General features: G+C 48.0%; 1 protein-coding gene across 3 annotated transcripts in view; it reads left to right on the top strand.

The window, feature by feature from the left end:
- PUSL1 (pseudouridine synthase like 1) overlaps positions 1-20,253 on the top strand; it is a 68,182-nt gene that overhangs the window by 31,744 nt on the left and 16,185 nt on the right. For all 3 annotated transcript variants that reach the window (XM_026660129.2, XM_026660127.2, XM_026660130.2), the window contains exons 4-5: positions 2,847-2,996; positions 5,637-5,810. In XM_026660129.2, the coding sequence (XP_026515914.1) occupies positions 2,847-2,996; positions 5,637-5,810 (324 nt within the window). The remainder of the gene's footprint in view (positions 1-2,846; positions 2,997-5,636; positions 5,811-20,253) is intronic.

Here is a 20,253-nt window from a genome sequence, read left to right as displayed (position 1 = left end):
TGAGGGTCTCTTCAAGCATCCTGGTGGAGCGGCTCGGCAAGATGAGGAGGAGAAAGAAGAGGAATAAGGAAGGCATGTTCCAGGAGGTCCTGCAAGCCTCTGGTGCTTCGGATTGCGAGCAGGCCTTGCAGGGTGGAAATCAATGACAAAATGCAGAGGGATCGGGTGTACAGGGAAAACAGGCAGCAGGAGACGATAGCGGTGCTGAAGGGGCAGACAGACATGCTGCAGTCTCTGATTGAACGTCAGGCTGAGCACATCTGTGCTCAACGCCGCTCCAGCCCATAGAGATCTGCATTCCAGGAGCTCCCCACACTTGCCCCCGCCCCCACATTCCATGTATCTTCCAGGGCTGCAGCAGCACCCCAGGCACGCCACCCTGCAGGAGAGTGTGCACAATGGCAGCCACTCATAAACCCAGCAGTGAGAGCTCGTTGGCGTATGTGTTTGTGAATTCCCTGTTCCTTCCCCGTTAAAGATACTTTTCCCTGTATGTGTGAAGCTTAACTCAGCATTACATAGGTATGTTTGCATGGGTGTAGAATAAAAATCTATTATGGAAACTGAATTTACTTTTATTATTCTCCAGCATATGGTGGCTGCTGCTAACATTCGCAAACGACAGCAATAGATGCATTTGCATTGTCATAATAAGGCGCACACAGTAATCCTTACAAAGTTCATACCAAGGTGCAGAAAAACAGTGCCAGGCTCAACACATTACAGCAACACACATTACGGTGGCTCATTGTTTAAATGCTCCTTCAAAGCCTCCCTCAGCTGAATAGCTCCCCACTGAGCCCCTCTGGTAGCCCTGGTATCTGGCTGCTCAAAATTAGCAGACAGCCGATCCACCTCCACGCTCCACTCCTGGGGGAATTTCTCCCCCTTTGCTACACAGATAGTATGAAGCGCACAGCAGGCAGCTATGACCATGGACATATTGTCCTCACCGAGGACTAACCTTCTGAGGAGACAGCGCCAGCGACCCTTCAAACGGCCAAAAGCACATTCAACAGTCATTCTGCACCTGCTGAGCCTCTTGTTGAAGCGCTCCTTGCTGCTGTCGAGGTGGCCGGTGTACGGCTTCATGAGCCATGGGAACAAGGGGTAGGCTGGGTCTCCCAGGATCACTATTGGCATTTCCACATCCCCAATGGTAATCCTCTGGTCTGGAAAGAACGTCCTTGCTTGCAGCTTTCTGTACAGTATTCCTAAAGATGCATGCATCATGCACCTTCCTTGACCAGCCCGTGTTGATGTCGGTGAAATGATCCCAGTGATCCCCCCAGTGCTTGCAATACCATAAGTAGCTCTTTCTGTTGGTGTACTCCGTCTCCAGGTGTTCTGGGGCCAAAATAGGGATATGTGTGCCATCTATCGCCCCACTGCAGTTAGGGAACCCCATTGCTGCAAAACTATCTATTATGTCCTGCACATTGCCCAGTCACAATCCTTCATAGCAGGAGGCGATTAATGGCCCTGCACACTTGCATCACAGCCACCCCCACGGTGGATTTCCCGATTCCAAACTGATTCCCGACTGATTGGTAGCAGTGTGGCCAGCTTCCACACAGCGATCGTTACTTAGGATTCACCTCGTGGCTATAATCTTTGCATGAAAGTTAGTGCTGATGTGATCAATCTGGGGTGAAATCCATCGACTCTAAGATTTATTCATTCGTTGCAGAGCTCTGCTGTGAAGGGACCTGGTGGGGGAGAGCATGGCTCTCTTGCCATCATTCATGTGATCTAGCCATGATGGTGGGAGTTGCAGGGCGCGAAGGTGCAGAAAGATTTAATTTTTAAATCCACATCAGTAGCAACAGAGTTAATCATGATGTTCTATGTTTGTGTAACATGCTAGGGATACCAAAGAAACTGGTAAGTATATAGTGACTTCTTGCAAACCACCCCCCCCCCCCCAAAAACACCACTATGCTTCCCTTGACATTTGCACCAGCCACTGAAGAGGTAGTGGCCCCGTTGTGGTTGATGCTGGCCATAATGTAGTGTAATATAATACCTTGTATTTGTGTAGTACATTTTATCCCACAGCATTTCTGCAAACCGTGAGCAAACTCCTGCTTGTCTTACTCATGCAAAACTTTCCCCTTAAGTGATGTGTGTGTGTGTGTGTGTGTGTGTGTGTGTGTGTGAGTGAGAGAGAGAGAGACTGAGTGAGTGAGTGAGTACTTATCTATATGCATATTTAGATGTACACAAACGTGCATTCCACATCTACTGCTTAGGCAGAATGGAGCAGCTGTTTAGCAGTGCTCAGAAACACATTAGTTTAAGATACAACCTTCAGTTGAAATTGAAATGGAAAGGGAATTAAGGGTGGCAGGAGTTAATTATTCAGGTTGGAACCTAGGTCAGGACACCAAGGTTACCTCCCTATTCTTGCAAAAAGAGCTCTGGGGTTGTTAATAACTGCAAGGGGTCAGAACCTCAGTTTTGTGTCTCATTCTAAAGATACCACCTACAGTGACCCAGGCTTACCCTGGTCTGGGATTTAAAGGTATGCTAGAAGTGATAGCTAACACAGTCTAAAACTCTAGGGTGGGTAGTCAGGGTGTGTAGACTTTACCAAGAGCCAGCCGGTTGAGTTGAAGCATATGGTCTCCCTTTCTATCCTAGTCAACACAAATCTACAGTGACTCCAAGCTCCATGCTAAAGAATTGGTTTATCAGCTCAAAGGGATGGGTGGTAACTAGGGAATCATCAGAGGAGCTTCCTAGAGAAGTCTGTTGTGTGTTTAATTCTGGAGGTCTCCAATCCAGGTGGTGACCAGGCTTAAACCAGTGGATTAACGAGGATCTCAACTCTTCTTTCCTGACAGCATTCTGAGTGCCTATCAGGTGTCTGATAACTTCCACGCACGCTTCTCCGCATTGTCAAGAACCTATGTTTATCGGCTGGTGACAGGCTGCTCTCACCATTCCCAAATACCGGTGTTTGAAAGGGATCTGTGCTGGGCTCCCAAGGGAGAGTAAGTTTATTTAATTAACAGAACTCTTCAGGAAAATCCCCCTTATTGGATTATGCAGATGTTTTTCTGTTTGTTTGTTTTTGTTTTTTAAGTTTCAAAGTGAGTTAAACTAAGTGGAATTAAGTCCACTTTAATTCTGAATAATTTAATATGGTAATGAGTTTAATGTGGTTTAACTAATACACTTTAAATTCACACCTTTAGTTAATTCGGATTCACTTTCCTGAGTGTTCCTGTGTAGACAAGCCCTTAATTTCCAGGTGTGAGACCAGATCCCCAGCCGGTGTAAGTCAGTTTTGTCGAATGAAGTCACTGGAACCACACTGACTTACCGCCGCTGTGAATCTGGCTGTCAATTCTTTCCTCAGTGAGATCTGGGGTAACTGCAGTGGCTTCTCTTGCTTACAGCTAATAGCATATCTGCAGTGACTGAGTCACAAAGGACTGCATCTGTGATTGACGTTCTCTGTGCTGCCAAGCCAGAAACTCGCAATGGAGCAAACTTTTTGCATCCTCTGTAGAGAGTGAGAAGCATTTAAAATGGATACTTTTTTCTGTACAGCAAGTTAATTCTGACAGTCTAGGGTGCAATTATCCAACAAGAAACAAATGTGCAGAAACCCATTACCTTGCAGATTTTAAAGTTATGGATAGTCTGCTCTTTACAGTCCCATCAAGATCGACAGCTCAAGATTTTTTTCTTGCCCCTGTTTGCAAATCCATATAATTCTTCTCCCCGATCACATTCTACAATACTGTGTATTCAAACAATGAATGAACGCAGGTGCCAATCATTCACGTGCAACCCTACAAAAACAAACCAGTCTGCGTAACCCAGTGCTCATAAACAATCTTGGAATAGCAAACCAGTTATTGCAGATTGGTACCTATGAAACAACCGTTTAGTAATATAGCAGCATACCTGCAATGGAGGATACAAACATTTTAGTAAAGAAACAAGATGTTGGTTTCAAGCTTTAAGATATTATAAATTGTGAGTTAAAGAATAAAACAATGTCAAGCTATCCTCATTCTTTTTTACCAGCATATGCTATAATAAATATACATTCAAGAATATTGGTTTTTTTGGAGTTTTTTCAATCACATTAAAAACAGTTTTATAACTTCAAAGTCAGTTACAATAGTTTTATCACCACTCATGGAATAACTTGACATTTTTCATTACATGTATTCTTATAAAACCAGCATAACAATCCCAGATGGTCCCAGCAGAGAAATCAAAATTATATTGTCCTAATGTTAAATATGTGGATTCTTTTTTGTGGGCTGGGGAGGGGAAAAATCAGCTTAAAACTGCAAAATTATATGTTGCACACACAATAAACCCTAATCTCAAGCTTTGTGAAATGACATTTAATGTAGCCCAGATGTTGCAGTTAATTTTCTCAAAGGACAATACCACACAATGGGTAAAGACAGACTGTAACAAACTCTGAGTGGGAGGCAATTTACTAATTGGATTGATCCTTACTCTAACAAAATCCAGAGAGAAAATTCCCACTGATTTCAGCGGAAAGCAGCATGAGCCCTAAATACATAAATATATTTTAAAGGGACACTGTCAGTTTAAAATTCCCTAACCAGATTCCTTTCTGTATTCCCAAGTATCACCTTTAGAGCTAGTTGGGAAATACCTTTTTTTTTTTTTTTTTTTTCCTGTGAAAAATTTCCACAAAAATGGAAAAAAGTTTTGAAGTTTTTCTTCAAAAGTTTTGGGGCTTTTGTTGAAAACCTGAAAATGTTCAGCCAAAAACCACACCATTTTTGTGGTTTTCTGACAACCCCTTCCCCCCCCCCCCCCCCAAAAAAAATTAAGCAAAAATGGATATTTCCTTTGGTGATTTCCATGTCCAGACTCTCAAAAACAAACCCACCATTTTTTGCCACAAAAAACCCTTAAAAAAATAGCTACCCTCTTTAAACGTTTTGGATTATTAAATCGGAATGGCAGTTAGAAATCTTAGCTTTACTTTTTGCCCTTTACATTGTTCGTTCATTGAGAGTTTGCAGTGCCTTAAGCTTGTGCTGTTACCTGTCAGTTCCTCTTCCATCTCTAGTCAGTTGCCCCTTCTGCTTGGCTTGGTTGTAGCAGGCTATTCCAAAGGCGTGGTTTAGGGAATTGTCCTTGTGTTGTGAATTTTTCTGCAATTACCATTTTAATGTATAAGAACCTCATCCTCCAGAGAGAATTTTTGGTTTGTTTTTTTCAGGGCCGTAACTTTAATGGAGGTGCTCAGATCCTGCAGTCATGAGAGATCTAGAAGTTCTTTGCTAGCTACTGCCTTGCGTAAACCTTTGCAATAATAGGCCCTTAGAGGGGAACAGAATTCACATCTGGGTTAGGAACACCCCCAAACTTCAGGGGTGTTTGGCACCATGTTTTTTGGTTTGGGCCATTATAAGGGGCCATTTGCAATATGGGAGTTCCCCAGCCTTTACTCGCCCCTCCCAGCTTTTTTCTAGAGTGTCTGAATCTGGGGCTTGGACATGGACCCTTCTTGGAAATTTATTATCTTTAACCCCCGCAAAGACATTGGTGTGCAGAACCTTCCCGTGCTTCCAGACTCACCCTATGACCTTCCTTCTTGCGCTGATGCATCTCTCTCCATTTTGTTCCAGCCATTTGAACGTGCCTGCCATGCAGGAAGCAGCAGGTTCCCTCCTAGGGACCCATGACTTCAGCACCTTCCGCTCAGTCAGCTCTGAAAAACCTTTCAAATCTCCCATTAAAACCCTGGCCCAAGTAGACATCCGACCCTCTTCTGGCTTCATGTCGCATCACTATGAATACAGGTAAGAACCCACATAGCCCTCAGCCCTGTCAGGCACTTCATTGATCATACACCTTGACTGGCCACTGCTTCTGCTGAGCTGACCACCAACTGCAGCTTGCCAATAGCCCACTGTTCTCTCCCCTTGCCAGCAGCCTAAGACTGGAAACGAAGGGGACTGAAAGCAGCAGCCCACGGCTGAGCGAGCCGAATAGACCCACTGGCTGCCTGTCCCACCATGGAGTGTGGATCAGGCAGATGCAGTGGCATGTTGTCATTCCTGCCCTCCTGGTCAATATCGAATGCCCCATTGGCGGGAGCCATCAAACTTAACGTGACTCTGGCTCTTTGCATCCTCTGCTCTGCTAGTGGAAGGACATGCGTTGTTCTCACCGGGTGGAGCGTTTCCCTAACTTCTCCTTGCCATACAGCTGAGAAGGTGGAGAACCCCTGGGTTACAGGGGATTGGCTTCAGTTTTTAAGGCTCAAAGCCATCTTAAAAACCTCTCCTTTCTGGTCAGTGATGTACCACTCATTAAGGTCAAGAATTGAAACTGGAGCACTCTGCCCATTCCTTGTGGTCTCCGTAAAGCTGTGCTGGATTGTTATTACTTCTGCATGAGTCTTGCTTGCATTAAGTATTTAGTGAATTAGCCATATTGCGTGTCTCCCCACACCTCCCCCAGCCAACTCCATCTCACGCGTAGGTTTAGAGTGGGGCACTTGAGACAAACCTGTCTGAGATTTTCCAAGTGTTACATGCAGATTTCATCATCTCCGACTTTGGCCAAGGTTCTGTGGAGCAAAAAAAGGGACTGATCGTGTGTGGTGTAAGCTGCAGACATTGCTGCAGCGTGCACGCCCTCCTCCATTGCCAGCTGTCCAGCCTTGCAGCTTGCAAGCGAGGTAGTTAAAGGGGGAGGCCCGTGCCATTTCATAGCTTTGTGGTGACCCTTGTAGGCATGGTGGCACTTTGAGTATAGCAGGCTCACTGGCAGGGTGATCTGTTTTAGGCCACTGGGCAGGGTCAGCCAGGTGCTGAGATCCAAGCTGTAGAGTGCCTAGATATCTGGTGTTTGTTCCATAAACCACGTTTTAAAAAATAAACGCCTTAAACTGCCTTGAAAAGAGAAGAAAAAGGAGATTTGTTTGCACCCATGTTCATAGGCTAGTAATAGAGCAATGACTGTAGCTGTCCCACCTGGGTCAGACACTCTAAGCGAGGTGGAGTTGGATGTGATCCATACAGGAGAGACCCAGGGAGGAGAAATAGGGTATTTTCTGGGTTGGTGTTGGCGTCTCAGAGGGTGGCACTCTCTCTTGCTACCATGGCACTGAACTGCCAGACTCTTGGGTTGAGTGTAAGACCGAGGCCGTGACCATTTGTGTTCGTTAAACATTCCCTGGCATGTTTTCCCCAAAGTAGGAATTCTAGCCCTTGTTGTCCTGATCTGTTCCAGTTTAAACCTTTACATTCTACCTCCATCAACCCCCAGCTCTGGGAACGGCTCAGTCAGGTAAAGCGTGCCTCCTGTCCTCTCCAAGACTGTGATGCACTGTTAGCTAATGCGTTCCACTCTAGAGGCAGCTGCATTTCATCGTGAGGAAGAAGGGATTCCCCTCTATTCAATTTGCAAAGGGGTACTGGATTCATCGGGAGTTAATATGCCAGAGAAGTGCAAGAGGTGGTGGTTGGTTTTTTTTTAAACACACACTGATCTGAACAGCAGGTCATTGGTAGGCATCGCCTGGCTTGTTAGGATAAGTGAAAAATCAATTGTTCTGGCATGTGTGTGTCCAGAACAAAGCGGACATCGTGATGGCCCTTTAAGTGAAGAGAAGTGGTAGGTCATGATGGAAAGACACCCCTGCTCCCCCAAGAAATCAGTGTTTATAGAGCTGAGCCACTGGGGGGAGAATACACACGTACGTTAGCCGAGCTAGGCAGGATCTTGGTAGTAAATCTGCACCTACCTGATCTTACCCTTGGCCACCACGCTCCACCGGGCAGCTGAATAAGCTGCCTTTCCAGGTAGTTCCTGGAGATTGATGGCAAGAGGGAAGCCTGCTGAGATAGCTGGCCTCTTGTGCACGGCAGCCTCCTTGTGTCACTCATTGGCTGCTGTGGCTGGAGACAAAGAGCCTTCCTCCATCAGGGCTGGATGGAGCTGAAGTTAAAACACCCCTTTGCATCTGGGGGCCCCCTCCCAATCCCCCCCAAACCTGTGTCCCCTACCCTGCTGCGTTCTGCCGAGGGGGAAGTGGCAAGGAGGTGACATTGGCAGAGCTGTTGGCGCTGTGAAAAGTCAGGTCATCTTCCCATTAAAGGCATGTCCTCCTGATGATACCGGAGCTCTCTTCCTTAAAAAAACCCCACAGCTCTGAGTAGCTAGGAATGCTTAGCCTTGAAGGAGGGCTTTGCCGCAGTAGCTAATCCATCCCCGCAGCGCCTCAGCTGGGAGGTGAGAATTACCAGTGGGGAAAGTGAGGCAGTCCAGTGTTTTGGCCTGGGGTCAACCCAGGGCGAGTTAGGCAGAGCTGGGACTGGAACTTGGGAACGGCTGACTTGGAGTTTCTTCTCTAGGCACTAGCCAGTGCTGCCTCACATTTATCCAGCTTGTGCAGCCTGGCGTCTCTGCACGTCTCTGCTGGCACGTTTTCAGGCTCACCTCAACCAACAGGCCTGCAGTCTGCCCCAGGGTGGAGGGAGGAGCTGGGGGAAAGGGTAGAAGGCAGGTAAAAGGAGCCAAGGAGAGGTGGTGATGGAGCAAGAAGGGGAGCTTCCTCTCCAATCTCACTGTTCAATAATAAATTGCTCATAGTGCAGCAACCAAAGGAGCGGGCCAGAATTGCATCTCTTTACTGGCACAATCCATCCAAAGCCACCTGCCTGTCCATCGTGAAGTTATGGTATAACCAGTCATTAGCGTGTGGAAATGATTGCCCGTGTTTATGGGATGTGTGGAGCCTGGGGGATCTGGAATTGGGTAACCTAAGTGATCAGACACATCAGGGAAAGAGAAGTGTGATTTAGACCCTTCTGGATTAGTACAGCCAACTCCAGTAAATGGCCACAGTGGTGTACATCCTGCTTTTCATCAGTGCAGTAGGTCTAGATTAGGGTTTGCAACGGAGTGACTGCAGCAGTGTAGCTACTCCAGTGCCAGTATCATAAATGTAGACAGGCCCATTTTAGTACCAGGGCTGTTTCTTGAAAGCCATCCGTTGCTCTTTGATTCAGAGTGAAATCTCCCTGCACTGAGCCCAGCTTCAGGGAAAAAAACCCCAATACCCTGATAAGGAGAGTACTACTGGGGAAAGCAGTGGACTTGGCAGATCTTTCTCTCGTCACTCATCGATCAATTTGTGAATTTTTAACGTGGTCCAGCTTGGTTTTGTGTGTTCGATTTTAATAGAACGCTGTTGATTTAAATTGTTTGGAAAGGGAATGTGCATTTTCTAGTTTATCTTGCTTCATAAATCCGTACGAAGCAACTTGAGAGAGCCTTCAAGCTGAATCAACGGCATCACACTAGTTGTTGGAGGAGCATTTCTGCTATGTTCTGGTGATGCACAAAGGCGGCTGTTTTATAACGAGTCATTTTTACAGCAATGTAATGTTTTATTTATTTATTTACTGAGCATGCAGACTTGGGGCTTTCAAAGGTGCATGATTTCAATGGGATTTGGATGATTAATTCCCATAGATGCCTTTTAAAATCCCAGCCTTAATTATTAAAATCTTGTTAAACCAAACCATTATTTTTCTGATGTAGGGAATAAATACAATTCGGGCTTTATTTATCCTTTGTATTAATCTCCTGGTTATAATGAATCTGTCAGATGTTCCCACGGTGAGACAGTTGTCACTTATGAAACTGGGTATGCACCTTTCCCAAACCTGTGACTGACAGCCAGTGTACCTGCAGCGTGTGCATTTCTTTACTGAAGTAGCAGCAGGAAATCAGCTTGCAAAGAAAGGCTTGAGGTTGCGCTAACAGCATATAAATAGGTTTTAAGACTAATCTAAGAGGTTTATTTATTTTTTTCACTCAGGAGGGTGGGATACAGAGAATGATAAACCATGATCTTTTAGTCAAATAATGCAGCTTTTCTTCCTGCTTCTTTCTTCCCCCTCCACACGAAAACCGAGCTTCTGAATTGACCACTTGTCTGCGTAAAAGGGCAGCTGTTAAAACGGCTCCCTCCATCAAACTCCGTGTTGCCTGGCAACAGTGGAAGTTAGGTTAATGTCCCCTCAGTACAAAGCACTCTTGAATGCTACAGCCATGTTCAGGAACTTAGCCCCATTGCTGCTTCCTTGGGAGTAATTTTCCATCACCTGTTTCTCACTGAACATGTATTATTTGTTGCGAGGTGCTGGGTTCTGCCAAGCGAAAAGCCAGCCCAGAGTTCTGCTCAGAAGAAGAATTGTGTGTGATATTAACAAGAAGAAGAAAGTTCCCCCTTATGGAAAAGTCTGATAGAATTTAACAGAGAACCAGATCCTTTCTCTAAGTTTATTGAGTCATCGGATAGAATTCTCTATTAAGTTATATCCCCGCTATAAAATTCTATAAGAAGGCTCAGAAAACTTTCAGAAAGAATCTCATTTTCCATTCAGCTCCATAGGTTTTTAGAGCAACTGCTATAGACTGCTATTGGTTTCATCCTTAAGTCCTATTCGACTTTGCCATCAGAGATGCCACTTGCATCGATTTAGGAAGTCAGATTTCACAGGCAATTCCAGCCCTTGACCCCAGCAGTATGTGGCAAGATTTCAGCCTAGTCCTGATCAAAATCATAGAATATCAGGGTTGGAAGGGACCTCAGGAGGTCATCTAGTCCAACCCCCTGCTCAAAGCAGGACCAATCCCCAGACAGATTTTTGCCCCAGATCCCTAATGGCCCCCTCAAGGATTGAACTCACAACCCTGGGTTTAGCAGGCCAATGCTCAAACCACTGAGCGATCCCTCCCCCCTGCTTTTTATATTCTTCTTTTAGAAAAAAACTAAAATTCAGAGATCAGATAGATCATGGGCCTGAGCACCTTTATGAGCCCTGTTTTACAGATGGGAAAACTGAGGCAGAGAGGGGGAAGTAATTTGCCCAGGGTCATGACAAAGCCCTGGCTGGGATGATTTAGTTGGTGTTGGTCCTGCTTTGAGCCGGGGATTGGACTAGATGACCTCCTGAGGTCCCTTCCAACCCTGATATTCTATGATTCAATGCAGCAAAACAATGACAAGAACTGAATGCAAGTGTCCAAATACTTAGTGTCACATAATGGGTGGCCAGGCCCTCAGTTTTCCTTCTCATTAAATTGGGGTCCAAGGTTATTGATCAGGGGACTTGGAGAACTAGGAGACCAAGAAACCATGCCTGTGGTGCTGCCTAAAATTAAGGGAGACTGCAATAAATATATTAGCCTCGATTCAGAACATGTGCATAAATGCTTTGCTGGTTCAAGACTTTAATCTGCTTAAAATTGCGTGGGCAGAGTGCGCATGCATGTAAAACATATACATAGAGGGGAAGTAATGGCATGGGGAAGCGGTAGGATATTAACGTTTTCTGACAGGAGCAGAGTCTGGGGGTGGGAACTGAACGAGGGGAAGGAGAAGCACATGTTGCAGCAGGATATTATCAGTGATTTGTCTTTAAAAGCATCCTCCCAACGTGGAGTGTTCTAATGCCGCGTTCTGCACCCTTTAGTGCGCCGACCTCCGGTGCTAGCAGGTGACCTCAACCCCACTCTGCCCTTCTGTCTTTGATCGCATGGTAGCTTTTCACCTTCCCAGAGAGCCGAGCCCTTCCCCACAGGCCTGCAGGTTCTGAACAGGCCCAAACCAATGGGGAACCAACCTGAACAACACGGATGCATTTCTCGCAGCCACGCTTTCCACACACACAGACCCCTTCTGCCTAAGCACAGATGGTCCAAATCGTCATAGCTGCCCAGTCTGCCATTACTAATAATTTTGCAGGGGCGTGGGAACAGACCACAGAGCGCTAACAGTCACTTGCACACAAAGATCAGCTGTTGGGATTAGCAAAGGTAAATGTTATCCTTAGTGGCAGTAGGAAGGAATTGAGGGAGGGGTGGTGAATGGGGGAGCTGGGGCATTTGGGAACTCCCAGTGCATTGGATAGTTTCCATTCGCTATCATGTGAATTCCAGCAGCACTTGGTCGCATGGATAAATACCGGTGGGTAATTAATTATGAGATCACAGTGGGAGTCTATAAATGTGCTGCTACGTATGTACCCTCTCTATACACATAATGGACTGGAGAGTGCTTTGTCTCTGTCCCTTTGTAGAGTCTGCCACAAAACCGCTTTTTTCAGAAATGAACCAGATTGGATCCGCCATAAAACAAAAATCTCCCCACGTTGGTAGGATGGTGTCGAGGTGTCCTTTGGCGGTTTTAAAATCCTATTTTCAATGAGTCTTAGAAACCCTAAAACTTTTGGGTATCCATTTCGTAAGCTAATATTTTTGCCTTCATCACGTGGGCACTGGCTCGTTGTGGTAGGATCATGCTTTAGGGCAGGGTGGACATTTTGGTTGTTACAGGGTTGCTCTTGAGTGCTGTGCCGTGCATGCTGGGTTTTGTTTTTAGGGCTGTAGGAGAGGAAGGTTCGTGCTGGTTTGTTGTTGTAGGGCTGCTCCTGAGAGTTGGGCTGCAGATATTGATTTGTTGTGACAGGGTTGGGTGTGAACACGGGGTCTTCTGCCTTTTGGGGTGACGGGATGGTGCAAAGGCACAAAGTATTCAAAGACAACCAATAAAGAATTAAATGGGGTTTGCAAGCCTACGTGAAACATTGGGAGAACTAGCGTTGGTAGGATCCCCTTTAAGGAACGTTAGTGATCATCCCCGAAGGTTTTAGAATCCGAGTGATCTCGATAGCAGCGGCTGTTTCTATCCAAGCAGTACGATTTGACAAGGGAGAAGAATGCCTGCTTAAATAATGTCTGAACCAGAATCTCCATCTGGCCGTTTCCCCCGACTCTCGCCCCTGTATGGGAACGCCTCTCTGTCTGCTGCTACATGCCTTCCTGACTGCTACAGATGGATTCCCTGTGCACGTCAGTTTCCTGATTTGCTTGCTCTGGCCTTTCCAGCAGCATGTGGACGTTGCGGTGTGGATTGCTGAATGATGAAAAGCATTCTGCAAAGTCGGTGGTGACCACATGACTTTCCCCAGTCAGCTCCGATGAAATCGCATTGTGGGTTTGCTCTGGGTATTAGGAGAGGGTTTTTTTTCCTGTACCCAGCAGGGAGCGTTCCCAGAGTCAGCACTTTCTCTGCAGGCAGTTGAATTGCACCTTGTTTTATACTGTGTATCTCAGGTTGTAGTCATTGCTCTGTTTGTGAGCCATTGTGCATACGTGTATAAGAACCTATACACGCTGCGCTAAAGGATCCTAAAGCTCTTTACAAGCTTAGGAATCACGCATACAAACTAGGCAGGGATTGTTCAGAGGCAGCCATCTCTGGGGTGGAACATGGCAGCTGTTTAACAGCTCACAGCAATTTTCCACTTTAATTTAGGAGTGGAAGTGGTGCTGAACGCTATCTCTAGCTGAAATGACAGAAGAGTTTAAATAGGCGGAATGTAGGAACTGTGTTATGTTTTGACCGGGACACTGAGGTTAAAAGCTATTACCAAAAAAACCCCAACCACTCCCAACTTCGGTTTCACATCTTCTCTGAAAGATTGCTCCTCCTGCCATCCAGCAGCCTCTGTTTGGGGCACTGGTTCTCTAGGGGAAAAATGCCACCTACTTCCAGACCCACACCAAAGATTTCCACCACAGTGAGCTGGGCTGGTTTAATTTGCAGTCGGCTGCTGGCCACTGGATTTGGATAGACTTTTGACAGCAGCTACCTAATGCAAAGTGGCATCGTTCAGCCCTGCAGGCTAACTGGGTTTGCAGAGAAGAGCTAGTAGCGTTGTGAGATGTGGACCAGAAGTTCTGAATTCCCATCTCCCCACTGGGACTGGCGCTCGTCTCCTCTGTGAAGGACAAGTGATGAATCAGGTAGATGTGACGAGCCCTTTTATTCCGGTTGGATGCTGGAGGGAGATCACTGCTGACCCTTGGGTTCTGGACATGGCTCCTTGTGCCCGTTACTAAGTGCATCCAGTCAGTGGTGCTGATGCAAATGATCAGCCGTGTGTAGGAAGGACATAATAGCAACTCTGCTAGCTGCAGTAGCTCCTCTGTTGCAGATGCACAGTGCATCCGCTCTGCAAAATACGTAGGGCCTACCCTAACCCGCGGGAAGATCGGTGTTTCCTTTTGCATTACATTCAACTGCCTGCCTGCAAAACCCCCGTTTAACTGCTGACCGAAACAGGCACTCGAGGTTTACATTCCAAGATTCTTTGCAGGGCAGCCGGTTTCCTTAATCTGCGTCTGTGGCGTGCGTCTGTCTGAATTTGGGCTTTGTGGATATCAGTGCTGAACTCGGGCCACAAAGTTCCCATCCAGCTTTTCCCAACATTGCGGGGGGGGAGGTTCGCGTCGGTCTCGGTGTTGACGCGAGGGATTCGGATGTTTCCGATGTTGCATTAATGGGTATCGAGTGGGGCAGTGGTTAGAGAAAGCAGCGAGGGCACAGAGCACTTGGAATACAGCTGTGACAGCTGTTGCTTGGGGCCAGATGCAGCCAGCCCTGGGCAAGATCCCAGTGGAGTGTAGGCAAGGGCTACCAGGGTTGCCAGGTAAGGGAGGTGGCAGAAGGTCAGCAAGGCAGAGGCAGGAGGAAAGGTTCCGTTGAAATTGGAAATGTAACCCGGAGAAGGAGTGGCGCCTAGCCCCAGAATTGCCTGCCCATGCTGTAAAGCGGACGCTCTCCTGGAGTGCGCATTGCAGGGCATGGGGTGCTCTGCACCAGAACTGGTGGCCACCACTTGCAACTCCAAACCCAGTTATAACGCCACCAATGGCCTCCCATCTACGCTCCAGATGTTGCCAGGCCAGCGGCCCCATGTTGTAATGGTCATGGGCCAAACACACTGTCCTGCGCAACCCCCCTGATGATGCGGCACGTAGTTACAATGCACAGTGGGCCTGGCCAAGCAGCAAGACCGAATCCTGTTAGAACCCAGGGACCCAGCTCTGTAAGCTCCTGTCCTGGCTGCAGTCCCTCTTGGGTTCAGGGAAGACGGTCACACTTTGCCCAACTCACTTGCCGAATCGCTTATTCCCCTCTCCCTCATACACTGGTTGCTTTTGTTCCTGTGAATCGCGCTAATTTCCACCCCCTTGTAGCTACACTCCAAGATCTATAGTGACGCTACAAACCACTGAGTGCTGTAGCTTTGCCAGAGGCTCAGAGAGAGAGAGAGAGAGAAATGCTGGTCCTGAAAGCTTGGCAAAGCCCTGCTTTCTCTGGGGCGGGGGGAGGAAACCGGGAGGGGCGAGACAGAGCATGCAACAACCTAATGCCATGAGGTTCCAGTTAGTAATTCATCCCGAAGCCTGGTCAGGTAACGTCTAGCAAATTCGATTAGAAATCACACCCATAAAAAATTCCTTTTAATGATGCTGAACGCTGGGCGGGGATGGAGACAGAGGACAGGGGGCATGGGAGGAGGAGGCAGATTTATAGTGAGCTGCAGCTTAGAGAAAAGCAAGGGAGCCTTATCTGCAAATGCCCCAGGGACGCCTGTAGCCAGCGTTGCGGAGGGTTGGTTAAGGGGGAAGAGATTTGTTTTGTCTGCTAGCAGTGCTGCCTGCCCTGCTCCCCCCCTCCCCGCAATTCAATCTGGCTGGTTTCGAATTCCCTCCTCCCAGCCAAGCACAAAACCCTCCTCGCCGCGGACCCCGTAATGTAATATCCCCACTGAAACCCGGCTCCTCTGCATTTTCCCAGGACGTGAAATTAAAACCAGAGGCGGGGAACTTTTCCCTGCTTCCAGCACTCCCTGAGTCTGGGGTTATTAGTAAGCAGTGCTGTGGGGCGGGGAGCTGACCAGGATGCTGCCTGTTTCCGGCACCGTGATAATTGTCTCTCCCTTAAAAGAGGCTCGCAGCATGAGCAGCATAGACCAGGGGGTCTCAACCTTTTTCTTTCTGAGGCCCCCCCAACATGCTATAAAAACTCCACGGCCCACCTGGGCCCCAACAACTGGCTTTTTGTATATAAAAGCTAGGGCCAGCGTTAGGGGCTAGCAAGCAGGGCAATTGCCGGGGTCCTCATGCCACAGGGGCCCCTATGAAACTACATTGCTCAGGCTTCGGTTTCAGCCCCCGGTGACGAGGCTCAGGTCCCCGGGCTTCAGCCCCAGGCAGTGGGGCTTCGGCTTTCTGCCCTGGGCCCTAGCAAGTCTAATGCTGACCATGCTTGGAGGACCCCCTGAAACCTGCTTGCGGCCCTTTAGGGGGCCCCGGACCCCTGGTTGAGAACCACTGCCCTAGACGGCACTTGATCTGGTTAATAACTGCAAGCCCCCAAGCTGGCAGACAACAATGCCTGTGTTCAGATTCTACCACCCCAGCTCACCTCGAGGAGCGCCTAATTGGCGAGTAGCTCATTGGTAAGTTAAGGTGTCTAGTACTTTAAGTTTCCTCCCTCTTAAAAGGAAGGAGCCCAGGTGACTGGGGGACCAACTCCAACCTGCCCAAGTGGTCTGGAGATGAACGATTAAAGGGTTAGAAAACCTGATTTATTAAGTTTAACAAAGAGAAGGTTACGGGGTGACTTCATTACAGTCTACAGGTACCTAAGTGGGGAACAAATACTTAATAACGGGCTCTTCAGTCTAGCAGAGAAAGTAGAACCCAATCCAATGGCTGGAAGTTGAAGCTAGACAAAGTCAGACTGGAAACAGGGCGTACGTTTGTTACCGCGAGCGTGATTAACCATTGGAACGATTTACCAAGGCCTGTGGTGGATTCTCCATTAGTGACCGTTTTTAACTCAAGCTGGGATGTGTTTCTAAAAGCTCTGCTCTAGGGATTGTTTTGGGGCAGGTCTCTGGCCTGTGCTCTGCAGTGGGTCAGGCTGGAGGATCCCGATGGGCCCTTAGAATCCGTGAATCAGTGAAAAACCTGAATCTCGCTCCAGTGCATTAGCCACCGGCCCTTCCTTTGTCGGAACTGGTTCCTCACCCCTGAGGCAGGCTCCGCATTCGCTGCACGTTAGCTGCCTCGCCAGCTCAGCGGTGGCTTGCACTGAACGCATCTTGGCAGTTCCCCGGCGCTTTTGCCTGGGCTCCCTTTTCCGCCTGCCCTGTGCTGTCTATTTTTAGCCTCGGTCGTTGAGACCTGATCCGTAACAACATCAGAACACGCATCTCCCCGCATCAGTCCGTGCTCGTCGGCTGAGCGTGCACCGCCTGCAGCGCTGATGTAAGAGCCCCGACCGGCCCTGGGGGGATGGCTGTCCCTGGCGTATTCCCTCTCTGCCTTGCTACCCCCAGTGCCAACTGAGCATGTGACATGTGCATGGAGCCCAGTTTCTCCCGCTGGGACAACAGGATGGAGCCACCCACCAGCAGAGGGCGTCAGACTCCTGGGTTCATCCTGTCTGCTGCCGATGTGCTGGAGCTCATATGCTGGCTTTGAGCATATGAATAAATGATGTTGCCCTCTAGTGACTGCCCCCGCGCCGGGGACAGTATTACAGACACGTTAGGACAAACCGAGGGAGTTCTCCTTTAGCTCAAGTGGAAGAAGCACATGGGTCTGGAACATAAGGACCAGGGTTCAAGTCTCCAGCTGTCTCTTTGGAGAGAAGGGGAAGACGTAGAGTTAAATCTGACCTGCTGCGGACTCCTTACGTTCATTATCTTGGTGATATGATGCCCAGCTAATTGTGTTTGAACTGTGGCTGAAGGAACTGCAGTGAGCAGCCTGGCTCTGCTTCCAGGTTTACGCTGGCAAATGTTATTAACTAAATGGCTCCAATTCATTAGGTAACGAGATTCTTCATTTGCAATTTCCTGCAGCACTTGTTTCTGAACAGCCCTTTGCACTGGGTATTGAGACGCATAAATGAAATATAAATGTAACCTGCAGTAAATTAGCAATAGCTGCTTCCCTGGTGGTGGTTAAAGCCAGTTCTTGTTTGGGAAGGAGCCTGATCTAGGGGTCAGAGCTGCTTTCCTCATTCTTTTTCTGCCAGTAAGCAAAGCCGCGTTAGCGACCAGCGCAGACCGAGGGCTGGGTGCCCCCGAGAGAGAAGGGAGACTGTGTCGAAGGCAGTGTTTCCCGACGAGACAGATGGGATTTCGTAGTGCAAAGGCTGAAATTAACGTGACTCGAATCCCATGGCGCTGCCGTTTCCTGTTACGTCCTGGCCAGGCCTTTCCCTCTCCCCAGCCTGTTCAAATGGTGCCCGCCTCTTCTCCACTCTCCCTTGGCTCTATCCCTGCCCCCTCCCTGGAATCCTTCCACTTGCTGCAGTTGGTTGAAAGGTTGACCATGTTTTTCATCAAAAATGTGAATGCCGATGGGGAGGGGAGGGACAGAAATGCCCCATTTCCCCTCCGGCTCTAGCACTTGCTTCCTGTCTCCAGCATCTGATGCACACTTCCCAGCCCCATGAGGCTCTGTGGAATTGCACAGAGAGGTAGGAATGGTCAGGCCGAATCAAACAGTCCATCTCGTCCTGTATCCTGGCTCAGCAGACAGAACCAGCTGTTTCAGCAGAAGGTGAAGGAAGCCCCCACCAGCTAGTGGACAGTTATGGAATAATACATTTGACCCCAGCTAAGGAGTGGATGCCAGGAAGCTGGTGGAGTTTATATCCTAAGGAAGGCGAATAACAACAAAGCGGTGTTGCACGTGGAAGGGAAGGCCACGTTTGGTGGACCTCCAGTGTTCCAGACAGTTGCACCATTTCCTAAAGATGACCTGCAAAGAGTAGGAGAAATGGGCGTGTGCATCTTTATTTTTGCTGCTTCCTGGTGAATGAGAAAAGATCTGAAAGGTTTGTGGAAGGGAAAAAACCCAACAACTTGGTGTGTTTGTTACATTATGAATTCAGTTCTTTTCCACTCTGTTTCCCTGAAAGACTCTTTCGATGATTGGGGAACTAGTCACAGACACCAAGCATTTGAAAACCGATTAAATGGAAAGAGGGGAGATTTTGATGTTCAAAACTCTGTTGTTTCAGCAACAACTAATTAACTCAGACACCTGCTAAATAGTTGGGGGAAAAGCTCTCTCATTAAAGATGCAAACCCCAAGCTAATCGGATGGATCCAGTCACTGAACTAATCCATGTTTACGTCTCTAGCACTTGTTAGAGCTGCCGATGAGATGGAAAGCTGGTGATGCTAATACTCTAGAATTTTTCTTTCTTCGTTGGTATTTACATATTTTTGAAATAAACATTTATTTTTTTTTATAAGCTTCTTTGAAACAAACATCTCCCAGGCCAGACAATGTGCTGACGGTCTCCGGATCACTCCTGGTCGGCTGTCTACTGGGAGGCTGCATCCCCTGCTCTCTTGACAGGTAGAAATTCTTTCTCAACATTTGGCTGCAGATGCGTTTCATGGTTCAGCAGCTGACCCCAGTACGGAAGAATGTTCATTTCTGCACCTTGGCTCGTGCAACTGAGCAGTCCTGGAGGGAGCTGCAGGAAGGGCTGGCTCCGTCTATCCCAACACATGCAGCAGCGCCGCCTGGAGCACTCACGGTGCATCCAGTTTATTAAGGGGAGTGATGAGGGCTTCCTCAAAGACAACTTCTAGGAACTTTGGGCCGGACAGGTGCTCCATCCAGTCCAATATCCTGTCTCTGGCCGTGATCGGTACCAGTTACATCAAAGATCCAGACCTTGCAATTGGCAGTTACGGTCTCAGCTGCTCCCAAGGAAAGTCTACTCCCAAACCCCACACGTGAGAGCTTCTGCCACACAGCAGGAGGCTTTATCCGGGCTTTCCCCATCTTGCACCTCAATTACTGCAACATCCTTTTCTCTGGCCTTGACCAATGCAGTCCTGTCGCGCTCAGATCCCTTCAGAATGCGGCTGCAAAGATTGTTTGCCTGGCCTGTCGCTTTGACCGTGTCGCCCCCTCTCCTTGCAACCCTCCACTGGCTCCCCCTTCTCTAGCGTACCAAAAATATAAGCTGCTTGTCTTCGCTTTCAAGGTCCTGCATGGCCTTTCCCCATCTCTCATTCGCTGTCCCACCGCCGGTCGGTCCAGGATCCCAGCCTCCACTGCCCACTTGCTTGTTTGAAAATGTAACACCTTTGTGCTGTCCCCCGTGCTGTCCCTCTTGCTGGGGTTGAGCTCCCCATAAACATCCACAAAACTAATGAATTAGCCTCCTTCAGAACCCTCCTTAAGACCCTCCTTTTCCGTGATGCCTACACGAAACTTGACAGTGGTTAGTCTGCTGGTGTGCAGAGACCACAGCCTGTCCTGCTGACCAACACCATCTCATGGTTTTCTTGTACTCCCCTGTCAGTCTGTATCTACCTTTGTCTATTG

The sequence above is a fragment of the Terrapene carolina genome, unplaced genomic scaffold (genome assembly GCF_002925995.2).
Source record: "Terrapene carolina triunguis isolate 2854851 unplaced genomic scaffold, T_m_triunguis-2.0 Scaffold714, whole genome shotgun sequence".
NCBI lineage: Eukaryota > Metazoa > Chordata > Testudines > Emydidae > Terrapene > Terrapene triunguis.
This window is presented reverse-complemented; position numbering and strand designations above follow the sequence as displayed.